Raw genomic sequence first — 22,301 nt, forward strand, 5'->3', positions numbered from 1 at the left:
CGGTCTGCTCTTGAGCTGAAATTGCTGGGGTGGCCAGTCCTGGACAAATTCTCAATTCTTTGAAATCTGTACCACTTGTAGATGATTTTCCTTACAGTGGAATGATGTATTTCAAATAATTTGGAGATCTTTTTAAACCCCTTGCCAGACTCGTAGGCATCCACAACCTTTTTTTTTTTTTTGAAGGCCTTATAGAACTCCTTAGATCTTGCCATGATGACACCACACAGGAACACCAGACACTAGATATGAGACTAGTATAAATAAGACACCTTAGGTTCCACCTGCACTTCCTAAGCAAGTTATAATCACTGGCACCCAATCTGGCACACAACTGATTCTAATTTTATGGATATGAAGGTGTAATAAATGTAGAGGTGTTCTCTGTAGTCACATTTCTTCCATGTGACTGATCTGTTTTTTGTTCATTTAAATTGTGAAAATTGCTACATAATTTGAATTTTATCTGTCATTTGAGTGTATCATCTTTATTAATAGGCACTGTTTCACAGAGGATCAAATGTTTGCTTGTCCAAATATGTAAAAAATAAATAAATAAATTATATATATATATATATATATATATATATATATATATATATATATATATATATATATATATATATATAATATATATATATAAAAAAATTCCAAGGGGTGTATTTATTTTTTCACATGACTGTACATATTTCTGTACAGCTGCTTTGCGACTGTTTTAACAATGTGCAATCAGTAGCATATTGTAGGTCAAGTATGCAATAAGTTGCCATCTAGTCTGACATCTACAGAAATTCCACTGTCACGCTGTAACTCTGTCAAACACTGACATCTGAACTTCCAATGACATACAAGCTATCATTCCCTCAAAGAAATGGCTGCTGGTTATTGACACACTTTACTGGGTAGCCATACTTCTAAAGATGCACCGATGGTTGCTGATAGTTTAAAAACATCCGATTATCAGGGCCGATTATGTCCTGTCAGTCAAAAGAGGGAGGGAAAACCCTTCGAATTCGTGCTGTGTGTAAACATGTCTCTTGTGTGAAATTACTTTATATTGGATGACAATGACGACAAAACTGCAGTTTGTAAACTCTGCACTGCTAAAATTTTTACACCGTATGCTGCAGCAGTGCGTATTTTTATCATTAGCGTGCATGCTAACGAATGACTGCTTTTACTGTGAACGTGAGCAGCAGTGAAGCGGGAGTTCGGCATCGAGTCTTTATTTTTCTTCTTTTTGCTGCACTGCTCGTGCTGAATTAAAGCGCCAGTACACGGTTACAAGCATTTCTACTAGCATTCGCCAGTACACAGTACAAGCATTTCTACTTTTGTTTGTGGTGAGTGAATGTGAGCCTAACAGGAGGTATTCAGTATTCGGTGTTCAGTCAATTATTATTATTATTATTATCAAAAGAAAGTATAAAAGGCAGAACTACCAAACTATCGGTATTGGTACCAGCTGATGGTCAATCCAGTATTCTGCTCCCCTCATGGCATAAGTATATAGAGCATCTCTGACATCTTTACAATTGTGGAATCTTCACAATATTGACAATAATACAAATCAATCAGATGGCTATGTCTGGCTCGTAGATGCATCCATAAGTTTTTACATTTGTACTTTTGTTTAAACAGAATGACAGTAAGGCAATGTTCTGCCCAGAGACTTAGGAATATATCTTCCAGCTACTTACTGCCAGATCTGACTATTCTTCCCAAATTCATGCATTGAAGTCACCCATATGAGTAACTGTCATCCATGCCTATTTGATTCACTCAGCCAAATCAGTCTGCTATATCCTATGCAGCTGCAATAATAAGTGATAACAGGAACTACTTGTTAGCACTGGCAAATCACACTAAGTATAAAACATGCTGCTGTAGGAAAATTATCTCTTCACACCATCCAATTATTGGTTATTTTTCTGTACCATCACAGACCCAAGTGTTTTATTTCATATTACACTTGCATCTGGTCACTTTGTCAGTAGCAACTTTTGTGGTAATTGTATTGAACTCCTTTTACAGCTGTGTTCTCTATATTCTACTATGCTTCACTCTGACTCTTGTGTCTAATACAAATATACTTTGCTCACTACAAACACTACTGATTGCATTTTACATTCTATTTCAAGCTTTTAGTATTATTTTGAGTTGTGCAACTCAAAAGCAAAAACAAACTAATTGTGTTTCCGCTGAATGTGTTCAGTGTGATCAACCCTATGTTGACAACTTTGGAAGAACTTAACCTTGATGTCATTTCCAGTCTGCATTTCTGAAAGACACCTGCAAGGTTTAACAGAGCTCTGTGTGTGTGTCAGACTGTTCACTTTAAAAGATTACACACACACTCAAATGCTACTGCTGTTAAAGGTTATACACAGGTCTCTGAATGGCTCCGAATCTATCCAGCCACTTAACAAAGTGGATATTGTGTGTGATGCTGGAAAAGGCATCAGTTGTAAGTGCAGCTGTGTGTCTGAACTCTCAGCTGTAGTGAAAACCATATGCTCAGCACCTTCAAAAAACATTCTTCACATAGGAGGAACAAGGGTAAAAAAAATAACATGCTGCTTTGAAGAGCTTCAAAGCATCTGGTTTTAACAGTGCACCCAAGTGTGTGTGGGTATGGGGGAATGTGAAGACTGCCTTTGACCATGAGAACAAGCAAGTAGAAAAGAGAGAGAGAAAAAGACATACAGCAGTTTTCTCCTCTGGAAACAAGTAGACTTTTGTTTCACACAGACTTATTGCCCCTTGAGCCTTTGGATAACGAGTGCAAGTGTGTGTGTGTGTGTGTGTGTGTGTGTGTGTGTGTGTGTGTGTGTGTGTGTGTGTGAGTGTGTGAGAGAGAGAGAGAGAGAGAGAGAGAGAGAGAGAGAGAGAGAGAGAGAGAGAGAGAGAGAGGGTGGGGGTATGTGGGGCTGTGAAGAGTGTAAGAAAATTACACTGTGGGAAATCATTTTCAATTCCAAACAGCAGCTTTCGAGTGTTTCACATGACAACATCAGATCACATATACTTTAAAATACTTCATTATTCCATCTTCAATAAGCACTTTATCCTAATCAGGATCAAACCATCGACTCTACACAATATTAATATCCATTCAAGAAAATAATGCATTTTTAAGCCTATAGTGTTATTACATCATATTTAACTAAGGATGTGAGAATTATTCATTCTCATTCTCTCTCTCTGTGGATTTCAGACAGTCAGTGTGACAAAGACTCCTTTCTTTTTGTATAATAAATGCAACATGTGTGCACATAACTCCATTCCAGACAATGCTCTTACTCTAGCATACACTTATTGAGACAAAAGAACACTTGTATATTTTCTCACTCTCTCACACATACACACACAGGACTATGTAATTTGCGGTCTGAAGATGCAATGATGTTATGTCATATATTATGTAATAATATCTTCTTTCAGCACACATATTATAACAGACAGTCTTTCTCTCTCTCTCCTCTAACATACACCTACCTACTCATGTCTCAGACTATATCACGCCATTAGACCCATGTTCATATTTACGTATTTAACACTGCTGTTAACCATTGGGTGGCAGCATCACACAACACAGTGTAAACACAGCACTACACATGGCATGTCAGGACAGGACCGTCAGAGAACGCTTTGTATCTACACTATTTCTAATCGTATCATGATGATTAATGTGCACTCATTTCACACTTTCTTTTTACACATACATGTTTAGAGTTTAATTGTTTCTGCATCAGGTGTTTTGAGGCTGGCCCACAACTATACTCACATGTTGTATAAAATGCATTGTGTTTAAATCAGCTTTGAAATGCTGCCCTTCATCTTCAGTCTAAAAGAACTGTTAGCTGTTTGGCAGGAGTAGTCCAACTGAGCTGAAATTTTGTATACTTCATACTTGGGCTCATCTCTAAGTAGATTTCTAATAATTTCATTAATAAACATTGAGCTAGTGTCATAAAACTTGAATGGTATGTCCATCTAGTCAGCCTATAGCAACCTTATACTACTAAACCACTGGGGGGGGGGGGGGGGGGGGGGGTGTAAAATACTCCCTCCCTCACTTCCAGTATCCACTTTATCCTACTCAAGGTCACGATCTGGAGCCTTACCCAGGAACACTGGTTTTGAGGTGTGAATACACCCCAGATCGAACAGCATTCCATCACAGGGCACCATGTGCACACACACACATTCACACACTCATTCATACTTAGCAGCAATTTATTTTAGCCACTTACTGGCATGTTTTTTGTTGGTTGGAGGAAACCAGAAAACCCAGAGGAAACCGACATAGATATACTGAGAACATGTAAAACACCTCACACACCGTTATTCAATCTCAGGATCAAACCCAGGAACTATGAGCCTATTTCATAGGTTCAAGATATAAATATTTGCCTTTTGGTCCATTTAGCCCTGTCCACTCAAATGTAAGTTAATTTGCATAATATGTGAAACCTATTATATTTCTGGTGTATTAAATTTTACTATAAAACTGTTGTGAAAAACTGAACCTCAAATATTCTATATAAATAACTTATTCTATATAAATAACAAATAAATAACTTATTAGTGTGAGATTTATTGCTGTACTAAGAAAGAAGTATGTACTCTTTTGTTTATAAAGCAAACACTGAGGTACTGACCTTTGGTGAAGTGTGTATCACACTGACCAGGAAATGCACATGGTCAAGTTTATATTGCTAATACAATAATATGTAACAATGATATACATTTCATAAGTTCAGATCCACGGCAACATGTGATATGATCGTGATTCAGAGCTAAAACGGCTGAGAGCTTTTTATTTTGTATTAAATAAAGGGGATATAGACCAAAGTGTCAAATACACTTTAAAGTCAAACACTGCCTTCTTGTTTTGAGCTATTTAACACCAGCTCGTCTCTACTGATGGATACTTCAACACAGGAACACACCTGTGTTTAACATTTAAAGCAAGCTGCCTCACAGTTCCAGTGTGCTGGGTTTGACCCTGAGCTCCAGTTACATGCCTGTTTGGAGTATCATATGTCCTCCCTGTGTCCATGTGGGTTTCCTCTGGGTTCTCCAGTTTCCTTCCAACTCCCAAAACATGTCAGTAGGTGAAATTGTAAATAAATGTGTGAATGTGTGTGTGCACAGTGCTCTGCAAGGCAGTGGTGTTCCATCCAGGGTGAATTTTCCCTCATCATGCCCAGTGTTCCTGTGATAGAGACCAAAACCACTGCAAACCTGAAGAGTATAAAGAGCCTAGAGTAAATGAATGATTAAATAAATAATAAACGACATCATTCATTTGATCCATTTATAGTTAAATTTCATGTGCTGGAACATCCTTGAGACAGGTTAATTCGAATTATCACTTACATTTTAACGTAAACAATTGTTTCCTCACTAATGTCTCTCTATTCTCTCTTAGTAAGACAAAAAAGTGATGATAATGCACAAGTACAGTAATATAAACATGTAATTTTCCTTGCAGAGGAACTACTGCTAGAACTGCTGTTATAGAAAATTAATCAACACCTTCTGACCTTCAGATTTGAGAATTCAACAGTGCTGAGCATGAATGATATTAAATTAAAAACAACATAAAGGAAGATATATGAGCAAAATTCTGGGGACTTGCCTGGCGCTCTCAAATGTAGCAGAGGAGGTTTTTCCTGCAGCTCCAAAACCTACCCCAACAGCCAAGCCCTCTGAAAGAGAAAACACAGACAGACAGACAGACAGACACACACCTGTTAGTATCTTCTACAGTGTGCAAAAACAAATTTAAGCAAGTTCAGAGAATGAGACATGTGTCCTCTCATTTGACAGAAGTTCATTTTGTGGAAAAAAAAGCCAGACCTGAGAAGAATCCACTTTTAATCATTTCTGATATTTGCAGTCCAAATAGACCAATGTATCCAATGTATGCAAAGATGACTTAACATATATAACATACAGTGTGTTCAGTGTATTTAGTCCCCTTCACTTCTTTTGCACATTTTATAGTGTCATAGATTTAATTTAAAATGGATCAAATGTACTACTGTGCCATCAATCTACACACAATAATCCATAATGAAAAATCAAAACAAAAATGTTTTGAGAACAGTTAGTTAATACCCTTTACTGAGTACTTTGTAGAGCACCTTTATCAATAATTGCAGCTGCAGGTCTTCTTGGGTAAATCTCTACAAGCTTTGCACACCTGGATTTGGGCAATTTCTTCTATTCTTCAGTCATCCAAGACCTCTCGAGCTCAATCAGATTGGATGGGGAGCATCTATGAACTGCCTTCTTCGGGATTCTTTACAGATGTTCTAAAGGGCCACTCAAGCACGTTCAGAAACTTCCCCTGAAGCCACTTCAGTGTTGTCTTGGCTATCTGCTTCAAGTCATTTCATGCTAAAAGGTGAACTTTTGGCCGAGTCTGAGGTCATGTGCACTCTGGCCACATTCTGTGGCCAATTCTGACCAGTCTCTCTATCCCTGATGCTGAGATCCACCCCCATATCATGATGCTGCCATCCCCATGCTTCACCGAAGGGTGGTATTACCAGCTGATAAGTAGTACATGAATTTCGCCAGACTCAGATCTAGGCAATACTGTGTAGCAACTATACTTTAATTTAGTAATTTTCCTTCAACCTCCAATGTAGGAGAAGAGTGATAGATCTGTTCTAATTCAATTTATTCTTGACATTTTTCAAAGATAAGCTGTTGGGTAACAACTTTCTGCAAAGAGAAAAGCTGGAGAGATTAGAGAGATCAAGTTGTGGTTCCATAATGAGTGACAATAGTTAATAATTCAAAACTCAATGAAATGGCCCATGATCTATTACATTTAGTAAAGGCTCCCAAATTACTGATGATAATTCCAAAGGTAACTTAGGGATTGATTTAAGCAGAAAAGTGGTTGGCCTGAAGGGCATGATCAAGGTAAGAGCTTGTTCTACCCTATAGGAATAAACTCATTAAGATGTTCTTGGATTATTATGCCTCTTATCATCATTAGAGGATGGTGGAACACATAATTAATTGCTGCTGAATTTTTCCCATTATGGCCACTATTTTCCTAGTCATCTGAGAAATCATCTGTGCTGGGGTCGGGAGTAATTTGAGAATCACAACTAAGCTGATAATTTGTTAAAGATGACTAGTTGACAATTTTTTATTTATTTATTACTGGTCAACTAGTAAAAATTAATAATAGTGCAACCCCTATTATGGATATTAGGGGACCACTTGGTGAAATTACTGGATTTTATCCATTTTTGTTTTTACTACTGCTGTCCCACATATGTGACAAGTGAATCTTCCTCATAGCTGTGTCCTTAGTTGGGGTATTTGACACTAGTTATTGAAGGAATCCCCCCTGCCATCTCCCCCAAAAAGAGAACAAAAAAAAAAACCAAGAAAGACTCGTTTCATGAAGCAGTAGTGTATTAGGTTGTAAGTGGTTTTAATGGCTTGTTATAGTTCTCATTTTTGTTTGACATCTTGTGTCTATTGTGCTGTCTATAACTAACTGAATCTCACTCATGTGCTTATTGTACATGTCAAAGTTTCATGGTAAAATCGATTGACACAGTTTAGTGTGAGGAGAAGCAAATTTTCAAGATGGCACCTCCTGGAGTCTATCACGTACATAAACAGCTGAGGTCACAGGAGATGAGTGTCACCCTGTGGTAATGAGATGATATCGGGCTCAAGTTTCACACACACTCACGCACACACACACACGTCTGCACCCATGTCCTATTTAATAGCACACGTTTTTAGCCTCTGTAAAATTAATGAACTGGCCATGTGGATTTAACAACCTTATTTAAAAGAGGCAACTCGGCTGAGACTGAGGTAATGAAAGATGTGTACAATAATGTCAAATAAATTAATCATAAATTGAATAAAATTAATTGAAAGTAGCTCTGCATACTGGCATTGCTTAATAGGGAGATAAATGCATAAAATACTAAAATACACCCATTACAATAAATAAAAATTGCGACCTACATGCATATCTATCCATCCATCTACATACATACACACACATACACACACACATACATATATATATATATATATATATATATATATATACACACACACACATACACACACACACAGTTTGCATGTTCTCTCCATGCTTCGTAGGTTTCCTCTAGGTACTCCGGTTCAGAATTTCAGCTTTAATATCCTGCTACCATCTAGATGTCTTAAACAACTTAAAACATGGCACCTTTAGTGGCAGACCAACCAATTTTTAGGTGAGCAAAATGATATTGAAACACAGTGGTGGAAATAAGTATTGAACACGTTAACATTTTGTTCTGTAAATATATTTCCAATCAGATTTTTCACATGATATTTTCACCAGACATCAGTATTAATACAGGAAATATGCAAATATAAAGAATTCACAGCATTAAAGTCCATAAATAAAGTTACGTGTAATAAAGTGTAATGGCAGGAGAAAAAGTATTGAATACGCTAAGAAAAAGCAGTTCTTCAAGGCAAGGTAAGGCAAGGAACCAGCTGAAATCTGAAAGTTGTTAGAAAGTAATTATACCTCATATCTGTGCAAATTAATATCAGCTGGGTTAGTAAATTGATGGTCTATAAAAAGACTTTTCGTTACCAAGGTGTCACACAAGAAACATCTCATGATGGGTAAAAGCAAAGAGCTCTCCCAAGACCTTCACAACCTTATTGTTGAGAAACATATTGATGGAATCGGATATAGATGTATTTCAAAACTTCTGAATCCTCCAGTAAGCACCATTGGAGCCATTATCCGCAAGTGGAAGCAACATCACTCGGTCATCAAGCAGCCATGCAAGGAGCTCCTCGCAAGATTTCTGACCAGGGAGTCAGAAGATTAGTCAGAATTGTAGCCCAAGAGCCAAGGACCACTCGGAAAGAGCTCCAGAAACACTAGGAGGCAGCAGGTGCCGTCGTCACAGAGAAAACAATAGGTAATGCACTCCACTGCTCACGCTCACCCCGCAAGACTCCATTACTAAAGAAAAGGCGTGTCGAAGCTCGTTTAAAGTTTGCTACAATTCATTTGGACAAGCCTCTGAAATACTGGGAGAATGTAGAGACAAACGAGAGCAAAATGGAACTTTTTGGCTGTCATAGTACACACCATGTTTGGAGAAGAAATGGCACGGCACATCACCCTTAAAACACTATACCAACAGTGAAGTGTGGAGGTGGAAGCATCATGGTGTGGAGCTGTTTTTCATCGCGTGGTTCTGGCAGAATTCATATAATTGAAGGAACGATGAATGGAGCCCTTTACCGAGAGATTCTTGAGAAGAATCTGCTGCCATCCACCAGGATGATGAAGATGAGACGTGCGTGGACTTCCAGCAGGACAACGATCCAAAGCATACAGCAAAGGAAACTCTCAATTGGTTTCAGAGAAAAACAATCTAGACGTTAGAATGGCCCAGTCAATCGCCTGACTTGAATCCATTTGAACAAGATTTAAAGACAATATCTTTAGAAGAACAGGCCAAAATCACACCTGAATACTGCGGTCCATTAATTTCTTCATACACGAAGTGTCTTGAAGCTGTCATTACAAACAAAGGCTTCTCCACTAAGTATTAAATACATTTCAGTTAGTGTGTTCAAAACATTTTTTTCTGTCTCATTCCACTTTATTACACATAACTTTATTTATGGATTTTAATGTTGTGAATATCTTTTTATGTGGATTTCTTGAGTTAATAGCGAAGTCAGGTGAATATGTGAATAGCCTCATTGGAAATATATTTATTGAAAAAAATGTTGACACATTCAATACTTATTTCCCCCACTGTAGTCTTAAAGTAAATTAAAGTAAATTGCACTTAATTGCAATAACTGCATCAAGCTGACAAGCCATTTCTATCACCAAACTGTTGCATTCTTCTTTTGTGATGCTTTTCCAGGCTTTTACTGCAGCTTCTTTCAGTTGTTGGTTGTTTGTGGGATTTCTCCCTTCACCCTTCCACTTTTTTCCCCTGATGAAGTCCTTTGTTGTTTTGGATCATTTTCTTGCTGCATGTTGAAGTTCCTCAAAATTAGATTGGATGCATTTCTCTATAAATTGGCAGATAGAATCTTCCTATAAACTTCTGAATTCATTCTGCTGCTACCATCATGAGTTACATCATCTATAAAGATGATCAAGCACATTCCAAAAGCAGCCATTCAAGCCCTAAGAACTAGTAGAGTACAAGTTAAAAGTCAGTAAATGGAAAACCAGGGAAACACAGCTCAGGTCTGCAGTAACAAGCAAAAATATCATAATGTAAACAGAGGCAAACAGAGGAGCACATATACATACATTATATATATATATATATATATATATATATATATATATATATATATATATATATATATATACACACACACACACACACATATATATACACACACATATATATACACACACACACACATATATGTATGTATGTATGTATGTATATACATAATACATACATACATTTAATACACATATATTTTCATGTGACAACACTAAAGAAATGACACCTTGCTACAATGTAAAGTAGTGAGTGTACAGCTTGTATAACAGTGTAAATATGCTGTCCCCTCAAAATAACTCAACACACAACCGTTAATGTCTAAACCGCTGGCAACAAAAGTGAGTACACCCCTAAGTGAAAATGTCCAAACTGGGCACAAAGTCTCAATATTTTGTGTGGTCACCATTATCATTTTCACATTATTATGTGAGATACTATACATACTGACTAACAACAACATTTAAAGTAATTACAATAAAGCAGAGTGGCTAATCATTAGAGGGTTTGTTCAGTTGTAAAAATGTTTTGGAATTGCCTGAATTTCTGCATTGAACACTATGGATTGATTATTCATTCACATTCCAGAAGGGGGAGAAATGTAAGCACTTATTTAATTATTATTATTTATTTTTTTTAATAACTGTTAGGAAAAAAACCTAAACCAAATATTTCCTGTATCTGCTGATCAAAATTTGATTGATTTGCTGTTAGCCTTGAGTTTTATTCATCTCTTCAGTGCTCCTGGTGATGTTTGCAGGAAACACTATAAGGACATTAGCAACAGTATTGAATTTCCTCCATTTGTACATTTTTCTTATTGTGAACTGTGGAACATGCAGGTTTTAAGAAATGTGTTTGTAGCATGTTTTTGTATATCTAGAATTCTTCTTTTCTGAAATGAGTTTTTTAAACGAGGCATGGTGTACATGAACATATTTTACTTAAAAAGAGTAGATTCGGGCAGTAACCAGACTTTTTGCCCGTTTTTTTTTTTTTATACGACAGGGGATTTTTACAACCGACACCCCATATTTCATCTGATTACCTGGAAAAGCTGACTCCAATTAAATTCAGACAGTGAATTTTTAAATGGTGTATTCAAAGTTGACAAGAAAAAGTAAAATTGATTGTCATTACTTTTATGCAGATTGTGCTGGTAATTCCAAAAAGTTCAAAATATTTAGTAGAAACTGCAGGTAACTAATTACATATACTGCCTGCAAGAAATGAATTAATACAACAATTACCTAATGAAAATTTAAAGAATCATTTTTCATTATCATATTTAATATTACCCTATTACACTACTATTATAATTAATATTACTATAACCCAACAAAAGTAATACCAAAAACTAGGCTCCAACAAAAATAACTGAAGAATGGGCAAAACTGGTCAAACCTGTGGAAAATAAAACAAAATAAATAAATAAAAAACAGTCCCAACACACCACTAATACAACATCTGGCCTTTTACTTTTCCTTTATGACTAAACATTAAAGTGTAGACATTAATATTGATACAAGCCCTGACTCACAGTGGGGCTAACGCAGGAGGAAACTGGAAAGCAAGAGTATAATCCTGTTGCAGCCTTTTATTACAATAAAATACTGAAGTGTCCAGTATATCTTAAACTTCCATGTGTCACATCACTTGTGCAACTTTGCACAAATAAAAAGAGCTAATACTCTATCCATTGCACAATTAACGTTATTGAAGTCCTGAATGGGATAAAAATTACCACAGAAGAGAGCCAATATTCTCTGTATGATATATAGATATAATAGCAATAATAATAATTCCTTATATTTATATAGTGCTTTTCTAGGCACTCAGAGCGCTTTACATTGTATGGGGGAAATCTCCTTAACCACCAACAGTGTGTAGCATCCACCTGGATGATGCGACGGCAGCCATAGTGCGCCAGAACGCCCACCACACACCAGTGGAGAGGAGAGGAGAGGATATGCACCAGCATGCATTATTTAACCGCTTCTATTTATAACACACATATACCAGTCATGGGAATTACTATCATCAGACAGTCATACAAGAAAATATGTAAGCAAGGATGAACAACCGTAATCAAGTATGTAATCATTGAGAGAGTAAGCTGTAATGAGTGTGATTTGATCAGATTTAAAATGCAGGGTCTTGACAGTATTGAAGATTAGTGGGACAATCACAACACACAGAGGAGCAGAGATTCCAGAGATTGCCTAGGATGCTGTTTAAATGCAAATGTAAGGTTAGGAGATAGTAGAAAGAGAAGTCCGATAATTCAAATAACCATCCACAATGGACGTTTTATCTCAGGATAGGAACAATGTTTAATAACGCACTAATAATTTAACAATTATTTAATGTGGTTGCTTGTTTGTATGTATATGAATATGTGAGTGCTAGTGTGTGAATATTTCTTCTTAATGTATAACCTTTCCATAAACCTCTCACACACACACACACACACACACACACACACACACATATCCTGCTAAATCAATGAAACTAATTACTAATTAATGAACCGATTCCCAGACCTACATGAGCAGCTGTAGAACATTAAGCAGCTGCATAAAACAGATATGTTCACTCTTACCAAATAACATGAAGGTCAAACAGAGTCCAATACAAATACTGCACTGAATGATTAGTTTATTACAGCATACACTTTGATATTGTTAATGCAAAATATTGAATTAAGCCTGCAGCTTTGCTCAAGCACATTTTTCAGAAAGTGAGCCATATATATATATATATATATATATATATATATATATATATATATATATATATATATATATATATATATATATATATATATATATATATATGTACAGTGCAGATGTTTAACATCCTCATTTTTGAAATAAAGTTTGCTAGCGGCATTAGTGTGTCAGTAAAAATGACACATTTTAGATTTACATTCATTTTCTTTAAAAAAAAACAACTGTGTCTGAAACCTAAAAATGATTGCGTAAAAACAATGCTAAAATATACTGCACAAAAAGAATGCAGAAAACTGCATTCTGAGGTGTCTTCTCATGACCAGTTTCTGAGGAAAGCATAGATGGATCCCATGTATCTCATAAATCATATTGGGGAGCATTTTGTTAATTGATAATTGTTTTTAATTCTATTTTCACCAACAATACGTTATTCTTATTCCTAGAGTTAGAGTTGGTTGGTGCATGTTGATTACCTGTGCTGACTAAGGAAACCCTGGAAAACACACAAACCTCCAAAGTCTTCAGGAGGGAGAATACAAAGCTTTATAGTTTCTCATTAACAAGCTGCAATTTGCCTGGCTTATTAACTTCAAGTGAGAGATGCGAAAGAACTTTTTTTTTTTATAGCTGATATAATAGGAATTAACTTGTGTCATGGATATTCCACAAAAAATATTAATTATTTTTCTAAGAATAATACAACAAGTGTTAGTGCTGATGGTATAATAAAAGTAAAACATTTTAAAACATGCTGTTATTGGAACATAGTCAAATTAAGGGTGGTAACAGTAACTCTGCTTCACACTGATATCACATCCCACCGCTGATTAGTGCATTACAATGGCTGGCCAATTTTGTTATAATCCTTTTTTATCCAAAATATAAGGTCACAAATGAGGAGTACATTAAACTTGCCGTCTTCTCATAGTGTGCATAGGTTAATACCATTTTCTGAACATAAGAGTTCTCAAATACAATTTGACTTTCAGTCCCTGTGACTAATCCACTAAGATAATTACAACTGCAGTCAAGCAGGCTATTAAAATGCATGGAAGTCAAAGCAACTAGTCTGGGAATAAGTTTAAGTGAGAGGGGGTGTCATAGTTTTGTTTTAAGCGATTAATTACTAGTCATCTCATGTACAAAAGAAAAGCCCTTTGGAGTGAAACAGTATTAGGGATTAAACCAATCGATCATTTCACTAACTTTGATTCAGTAAAATTTAAAACAAGTCTGAGTTTGATTCTGGCTGGTGCGATATACCTTGATGAATTATTTAAATGGTGAAAAATTTGTGGTAATGGCACAGAGAAACACATACACACCTTTCAGTTGACTCAAAATGCGTTTTGCAGTTCTGATGGAACCAGGACTACATGTTTTACACCAGATATGAGGAAGACAATGGTGTCATTACTTCAGAATAGTTTTAAACAAAACTGGTTCAGACCGGAAGTCTAATGCTCACAGAGCACTCTAATGGAAAAAGTAATCACAGTTTTGCATGAAAGAAATTTTGTTTGAAAATGTACAAAAGATGATTATTTATGATTTCTTTAATGGATTGAGTGTTGAGGGAGCGCAAACCTGCGTTTAAAAATTTACAGCATTCAGAGAAATACCAACAGCCAAACTTTTATATTGAAACAAACATAAAATGTTGATAAATTCTAATGATTGCTCATTTTAAAAATGTCACTGCACTCAAAACTGCCTACATGGGAGACATACAGATCATTTGGATGGGACTGGCACCATTTCCAGGAGACTGTCAGACATAATGTGCTTATGAAATGTGAGAGAGGACTCTTATCCAGAGTGTGGAAAATAACACATTAGACAGGTGGTCCTGGATAACCTGGAGAAAGAATCAGTTCATAGCTGACACACTCCCACCTAAACTCCCATACAACAATTCTATCCAATATTTTTATCCAACACCCCCATCCAACACTCCCAACCAATATTCTTATCCAACACTCCCAAACAATATATTTTTATCCAACACTCCCATCCAGCACTCCCATCCAACACTTCCATCCAATATACTTATCCAACACTTCCATCCAACACTTCCATCCAACACTTCCATCCAACACTTCCATCCAACACTTCCATCCAACACTTCCATCCAACACTTCCATCCAACACTCCCATCCAACACTCCCATCCAACACTCCCATCCAACACTCCCATCCAACACTCCCATCCAACACTTCCATCCAACACTCCCATCCAACACTCCCAACCAATATTCTTATCCAACACTCCCATCCAACACTCCCATCCAACACTCCCAACCAATTCTTATCCAACAATTCCATCCAACACTCCCAAACAATATATTTTTATCCAACACTTCCATCCAACACTCCCATCCAGCACTCCCATCCAACACTCCCAACCAATATTCTTATCCAACACTTCCATCCAACACTCCCATCACTCCCATCCAACACTCCCATCCATTATTCTTATCCAACATTTCCATCCAACACTCCCATCCAGCACTCCCATCCAACACTCCCATCCAACACTCCCAAACAATATATTTTTATCCAACACTTCCATCCAACACTTCCATCCAACACTCCCATCCAGCACTCCCATCCAGCACTCCCATCCAACACTCCCAACCAATATTCTTATCCAACAGTTCCATCCGACACTCCCATCACTCCCATCCAACACTCCCAACCAATATTCTTATCCAACACTTCAATCCAACACTCCCATCCAACACCCCCATCCAACACTCCCATCCATCACTCCCATACAATATTCTTATCCAACACTCCAATCAATCATTCCCATCCAACACTCCCATCCAATATTCTTATCCAACACCCCATCCAACACTCACATCCATCACTCCCATCCAATATCTTATCCAACACTCCAATCAATCACTCCCATCCAATATTCTTATCCAACACCCCATCCAACACTCCCATCCAATATTCTAATCCAACACCCCATCCAACACTCCCATCCATCACTCCCATCCATCACTCCCATCCAACACTCCCATCCATCACGCCCATCCAACCAGAGTATGTGAGTGGAGTGGAGTGGCAAGACTTTCCGCTCCGTGCTCAAATCATTTCATAACCACCCTGCTCTAGCTCCGCTCCGGGTTAACCATTTCCTGCTCCTCGCTCCGTTCCCTCCTCACTCACTCATCGCTCCATGGAAAATTTGTGCCTACATACCGCTTCACTGTAAATTTTCATTATTTTTTAAAAAAATATCACAAATCTCTGGTGCAGAAGATGCATTCAGTATAAAATAAATACACAATACTACGAGAAAAACACCAACATGCTTTATTGGAACAGTAATATTAGCCCAAGCCAATAAATTATTGTTTAGCTCACTTTTGAAAAGAAAAAAAAAAAAAGCTGGACATGGCTGAATTAAATAAATTACTAAAATAAAAAATAATAATAAATAAAAGTTAAATAAATTAAATTAGATTAAATGAGATTTTCTTTCCAAGTGACTTGTAAGATTCCACAATGAACCTTTTGTCGTTGTAATCACCTCCCTACACTCTCATTCTCCTGTGTCATCATTGCCTTTTATGATACATTTGTAATTTTGTTCCCCTTCTTTACGGTAGTATTTCAGAAAATCCATCTTTCTGTCAGTGGTGGTAACTGTGCTATAATGCAGTTGCATTATGGGCCATTAACATGAGATGTGCTCATGATGGAGCTGTAGTGGAGCACTCTTGGAGCGAGAGAAAACCAAGACGCTACAACTTTCAAAAAATCCACTCCTTGCCCCACTCCCACTCTGCTCTGCTCACATACTCTGAATCCAACATCCCATCCAACACCCCATCTAACACATGCGTCCAACACTCCCATTCAATACTCCCATCCAATATCCCCTCCAAAATTTCAATCCAACACCCCATCCAACACTCTCAGGCACCACTTCCATCTAAAGTCCAATCCAACATTCCCATCTAACAATCCCATCCAACACTCCTATCCAACACCCCAGCTAACACCTCACCCAACACTCCATCCAACACTCCCAGCGAACACTCCCATCCAACACTATATCCAACAATCCCATCCAACGCTCCCATCCAACACTCCCATCCAACACTCAATCCAACACCCCACTAAACACTCAATCCAACACTCCCATAAAACACCCCAGCTAACACCCCACCCATCACTCCCATCCAACAATTCCATCCAAAACTCCCATCCAACACTCCCATCCAACACCCCACCCAACACTCAATCCAACACTCCCATCCAACACACCCATCCAACAATTCCATGCAACACTCCCAACCAACACTCCATCCAACACTCCATCTAAAAATTCAATCCAACATTCCCATCCAACACTCCCATCCAACACCCCAGCTAACACCTCACCCAACACTCCATCCAACACTCCCATCCAACACTATATACAAACAATTCCATACAACACTCCCATATAACACTCAATCTAACACTCCAATCAACAATTCCATACAACACTCCCAGCTAACACCCCATCCAACACTCCCATCCAACATCCCAGCTAATACTTCACCCAACACTCCATCCAACACTCCCATCCAACATCCCAGCTAACACCCCACCCAACACTCCATCCAATACTCCCATCCAACACCCCAATCAACAATTCCATACAACACTCCATCCAACTCTACCATGCAACTCTCCCACCCAAGACATCTGCTTTGGCTTATGCTGTTCTACTGATGAATAAAGCAACTGTTCAGGATGTGACAATATTAAAGGAAATCTCTACCCTGAACAACTTGCATCTTTATAATCTTTATAATTAAAAGGTGATGATCAGTCGCATTAATGGTTTCCTAAATTACCCACAATGTCATTTGACTACCCACTGATGGTAGCGTCATTGTGATTTAGCCCTAGATCCAGCTCTTTCACCTCCTCATCTGTACACTCTGCTCAAACAGATTCCAAAGCTTCAACATTCATGCTTATTTCACGGTCAGTGCCATCATGTGCGTCACCTCATTGAGTGTCAAGTCTTTATTTTAACTCTGATGATAGAATGTTTCCAATATCTTTTGGAATCCATACCATGAAGAATATCTTTTGGAATCCATACCATGAAGAATTGAGGCTGTTTTGAGAGCAAAGAGAGGCCCTACCCAGTATTAGTATAGTACTTTTAATAAAGTGTCCAGTGACTGTATGCCATCACAATAATAATAAAAAAAAATAGTAGTAATAAAAAACTGGGTAAACAAATTGTGTGAGCAAAGTCAAATAAATAAATAGAAACTGATGAATTTACACAGAATTGTGAATAGATTTCTACACAGTTTTATTGATTTATTTTTAGTCCAAATGTGATGAAGAAACAATTAACTTAAGCCAAGTTTAAAATAAAACACCTTTACACAAAAATAACTTATTTATTTATTTATTTATTTAGAAACATGTGAAATCAAGCACAGCTTAGTCTCAGAGTGATGATCTGTCTTAATGAGGGACAGCGGAGCTTCAAACCCTGACCCGAGCACATCATTTAATATCTAAAGTATGCACCAATTTGTGTAGAAAGAATCATATTTGAAAAATATTATTTGAATAGATAGGTAGACAGGTAGACAGACAGACAGACAGACAGACAGTCTGCTCACACCAGTTAAGCTAGTTTACATTTAGAGCAAAGTTTCTGCTGTTTATGCTACCTGAATATTTATAACAAGAAACAAACAGATTAGCCTCTGTGACATTAAATGTCAGGTGCTTCATATGAAAGCTGGGATTTGTTATTGAATTTTACATGCACACACACACACTTTTTCCTCTCACCAATCCAGTTTAGACTATTCATAAATAACGGTCTAGTTCTGAACTTCACACACATGCAGCTCTAAAGATATAATATATGTTCTATTAAATGAGGTAATATTTGCTATTTATTGTGATGATGTGGATAGTGAGTAAAATTATTATTATTTTTTTTAAATCTGCATTTAAAGAAATGAAAGAAACAGAGAAGAAATAAAACAGGAAGGGCCACAAATAAGGAGACAAAGAGAAGACTTACCAGGAATATTGTGTATGGTTATAGCCAGGATTAACAGCACTATCCGTCTCCAGCTGCTTGCCGATTGACAAATTACTTCCTGTGATCTAGCACTCACTTCCTTCTCTTCTGCTACTTGACCAGAGTGGGTTGCTTTTCTTCTATGGTGAACTTCTCCATTCTCTATTTTATCTGTAAGAGAAACATTAACCCAATATTATTGCGGCTCTGGGGAAATACTTACTGGATTCTTACTTGGTCTTTGTGTGAAGTCAACCACTAAACAAAAATTTTAAATACAATCACTGGATTCACAATGCAACCTTAGTAAATTAGTCACTACAGCATGTTGTTGCTTTTTCCCCCTTCAATCATTTATCTTGAAAGATTAATAAACATTACGTCTTTCTTCACCACTATGCACTGAAGTGCTTGGGTGGTCTTGCTGGAAGAAAAACACAATTATGTACCTAATATAGCAAGCAATTTCCTGAAAGATGTCAAAACAACCGTCCAATAAACTAATTACTCCCATTAAGTGGTTAACAAGAACTGACAAATGAAAATCAATATTTACAATCAATTGCTGTAAAAATCATTGCATGGCTCATTAGCCTGGATTAAATAAACTTTGAAAGGGAAGTAAAATGTAATGAAAAACACTGCAATAAGAGTTAGCTTCACCTATCCACTACACCATTTGTTATTGCGACTGTAATATTATAAATTGCTCAAATGTATTCATGGTATGATATAGCACAGTTTTCAATTAAGGTAGTCATCTTTTAGTAGCATTTTTCACAGAAAATGTTAATTATACAAAATAATCTGTTGTAAACATGAAGGTTATAAGCTGACATGTGACAAATGCATCTCTGCCTTGCAATTTTTTCAAATGATATGGATGTATATGTGTATACACAGACAGGGATGGACACATCATAAATTCATTAGAAAGCCAAGAAACATAACTGACAGCTAACTGCAATTTAATAATGTATGGTAATCTAATTAGCTTGTTAAGTCCATTAATACAGGGTCAGTATAGGAACTCCTGTGAAGCCATGCCATTATCTTCTCTTGATAAAGTTTCTAATGTAGCACACCGGGTTTGCAACCTGGACAAAAAGTCAGCAAGTTGCTGTTAAATGTTTCGGCTATGAGCTGTGTTGTTCTCTCCTCACACTGCAAGTTAAAGATATTATTTGATCTTGTTTAGCATATTTCTTTTCTCTCGATTAAGCAAGGGGTCATGAGGTGACTATGCATTGTAAGCAGGAGAACTGACAGCTTTGAGTTTCATCAGTATATCCACATCCCTTTGTATTCCTGATTCTCAAAAGATCATACGTCATCTGTGCATGCTAATTAATACAACTAGATCCAACTAAAAAAATCCAACTTAATGCAACTAAAAACTATTCTATTAAAAAAAACGAATAGCCTGGATATGAAATCTGCTTGTCCTGGTTGTCCAAGCTACTGAACAGTCCACCCCTGGAGATAAATAGATAAATGTATAGATATGAATGTGTGTACATAAGGTAAAGACAGACAGAAAGACAGACATCTGTTTAAAGAAATAACCTAAACTGAAATATAGTATAGTTTGAGTATACTGTAAGAGAAACAAAATTCTTGTGCATTCACATGAGTTACTTTATGATTTGCAAAAAATACATGACAAAGTGGGTTGGCCTGATGTGAGAATTGTGGCCTAAAAGATATTGTGATATATAACATGATTCTGATTTTTGTTTGTTGCTAAATTAATTAATTTGTTGTTTTTCTATAAGTACTTTTTAAAAGATTAACTAAAAATGAAGGTGAAGATTGTGATTTAAGAACAAAAGGTGAATAAATGATAACATATAATTTGAAGGTCTACATTGGGCCTTTATAACACATCCATAAGCACTGGATTAATATTTAGAAATACTGAAACATTTGTGCAAGACTTATGTCAAATCCCATGAGAAGATGTACATGTGTTAATGAAATACAATTAATTGATCGGTCATAACATTAAAACTACTAACAGGTGACGTGACAATGGCACCTGTCAAGGGGATATATTAGGCAACCAGTGAACAGTCAGTTCTCAAAGTTAATGTGTTAGGAGCAGGAAAAATGGGCAATTGTAAGGATCTGAGTGATTTTGACAAAGGCCAAATTGTGATGGCTAGATGACTGGATCAGAGCATCTCCAAAACGGCAGGTCTTGTGGGATGTTCCCGGTATTCAGTGGTTAATATCTACCAGAAGTGGTCTAATGAAAGTCAACTGGTTAACCATAGAAGAGCTAATGTAGCACAAACTGCTCAAAAGGTTAATGCTGGCTATGACAGAAAGGTGTCAGAACACACAGTGCACAACAGCTTGCTGCATATGGGGCTGCGTAGCTGCAGAATGATCAGAATGCCCATGCTAACCCTTAAATTGATCAGCAATGGTTTGAGAAACATTACAAAGAGTTCAAGGTGTTGACTTAGTCTCCAAATTCCCCATATCTCAATCTAACTGAGCATCTGTGGGATGTACTGGACAAACAAGTCAGATCCATGGAGGCTCCACCTCACAAGTCTGAGCAGACAGAAAGGGATGAAGAGAGAATTCAATACAGTTTTATTTGTATAGTGCTTTTAACACTGGATAATGTCCCAAAGCAGCTTTACAGAAATATATAAATTGAGGATATAGAATTTAAATCCCTAAATAAGGAAGCCAGGGATTTAATAAGAATTAACAGCACAAACCTTATTAAGCACAATACACACAGGCCTGGATTAATGTGATGACAGTGTTGGGTGTAACATAACCCAAAGGGGTCCAAGAACCTGAGAAAATCTGACTACATGGCCATGCAAGTTGCACAGAGTCCTTCATGACTGGGCAAAAATATCTACAAAACTGCATTATTAAAGAAGCTAATCTTAATTTATTAGACACTTATTTCCATGTATTTTTTCCCCACACTTTTATGAGATAATGCTTTCTTCTGAAATCTTAATAATCTTCTGAAATCATGTGGTTTCAATCATATAGTTAAAAAGACTTTAAGGGCCTGACCTGCATGTTTATATGTGGATGATTGAAGCCTAAACATATTTAAATGCAATACTGTAATGAAGGTGAAACATTTACACTAAAGGAAGCTGTTAAACATTTCTGTACATAGATGAATGACAGCTCTGTATTT

At 36.9% G+C, this 22,301-nt stretch overlaps 1 protein-coding gene across 3 annotated transcripts in view; it reads right to left on the bottom strand.

Annotated features, from left to right (window-relative positions):
• Positions 1 to 22,301, bottom strand: part of slc39a11 (solute carrier family 39 member 11) — a 159,477-nt gene that overhangs the window by 17,823 nt on the left and 119,353 nt on the right. For all 3 annotated transcript variants that reach the window (XM_017482565.3, XM_017482564.3, NM_001200685.1), the window contains 2 exon segments: positions 19,124 to 19,294; positions 5,648 to 5,717 (listed from right to left, as the gene is read on the bottom strand). In XM_017482565.3, the coding sequence (XP_017338054.1) occupies positions 5,648 to 5,717; positions 19,124 to 19,294 (241 nt within the window).

Source organism: Ictalurus punctatus, chromosome 13 (assembly GCF_001660625.3).
Source record: "Ictalurus punctatus breed USDA103 chromosome 13, Coco_2.0, whole genome shotgun sequence".
Classification (NCBI taxonomy): domain Eukaryota; kingdom Metazoa; phylum Chordata; class Actinopteri; order Siluriformes; family Ictaluridae; genus Ictalurus; species Ictalurus punctatus.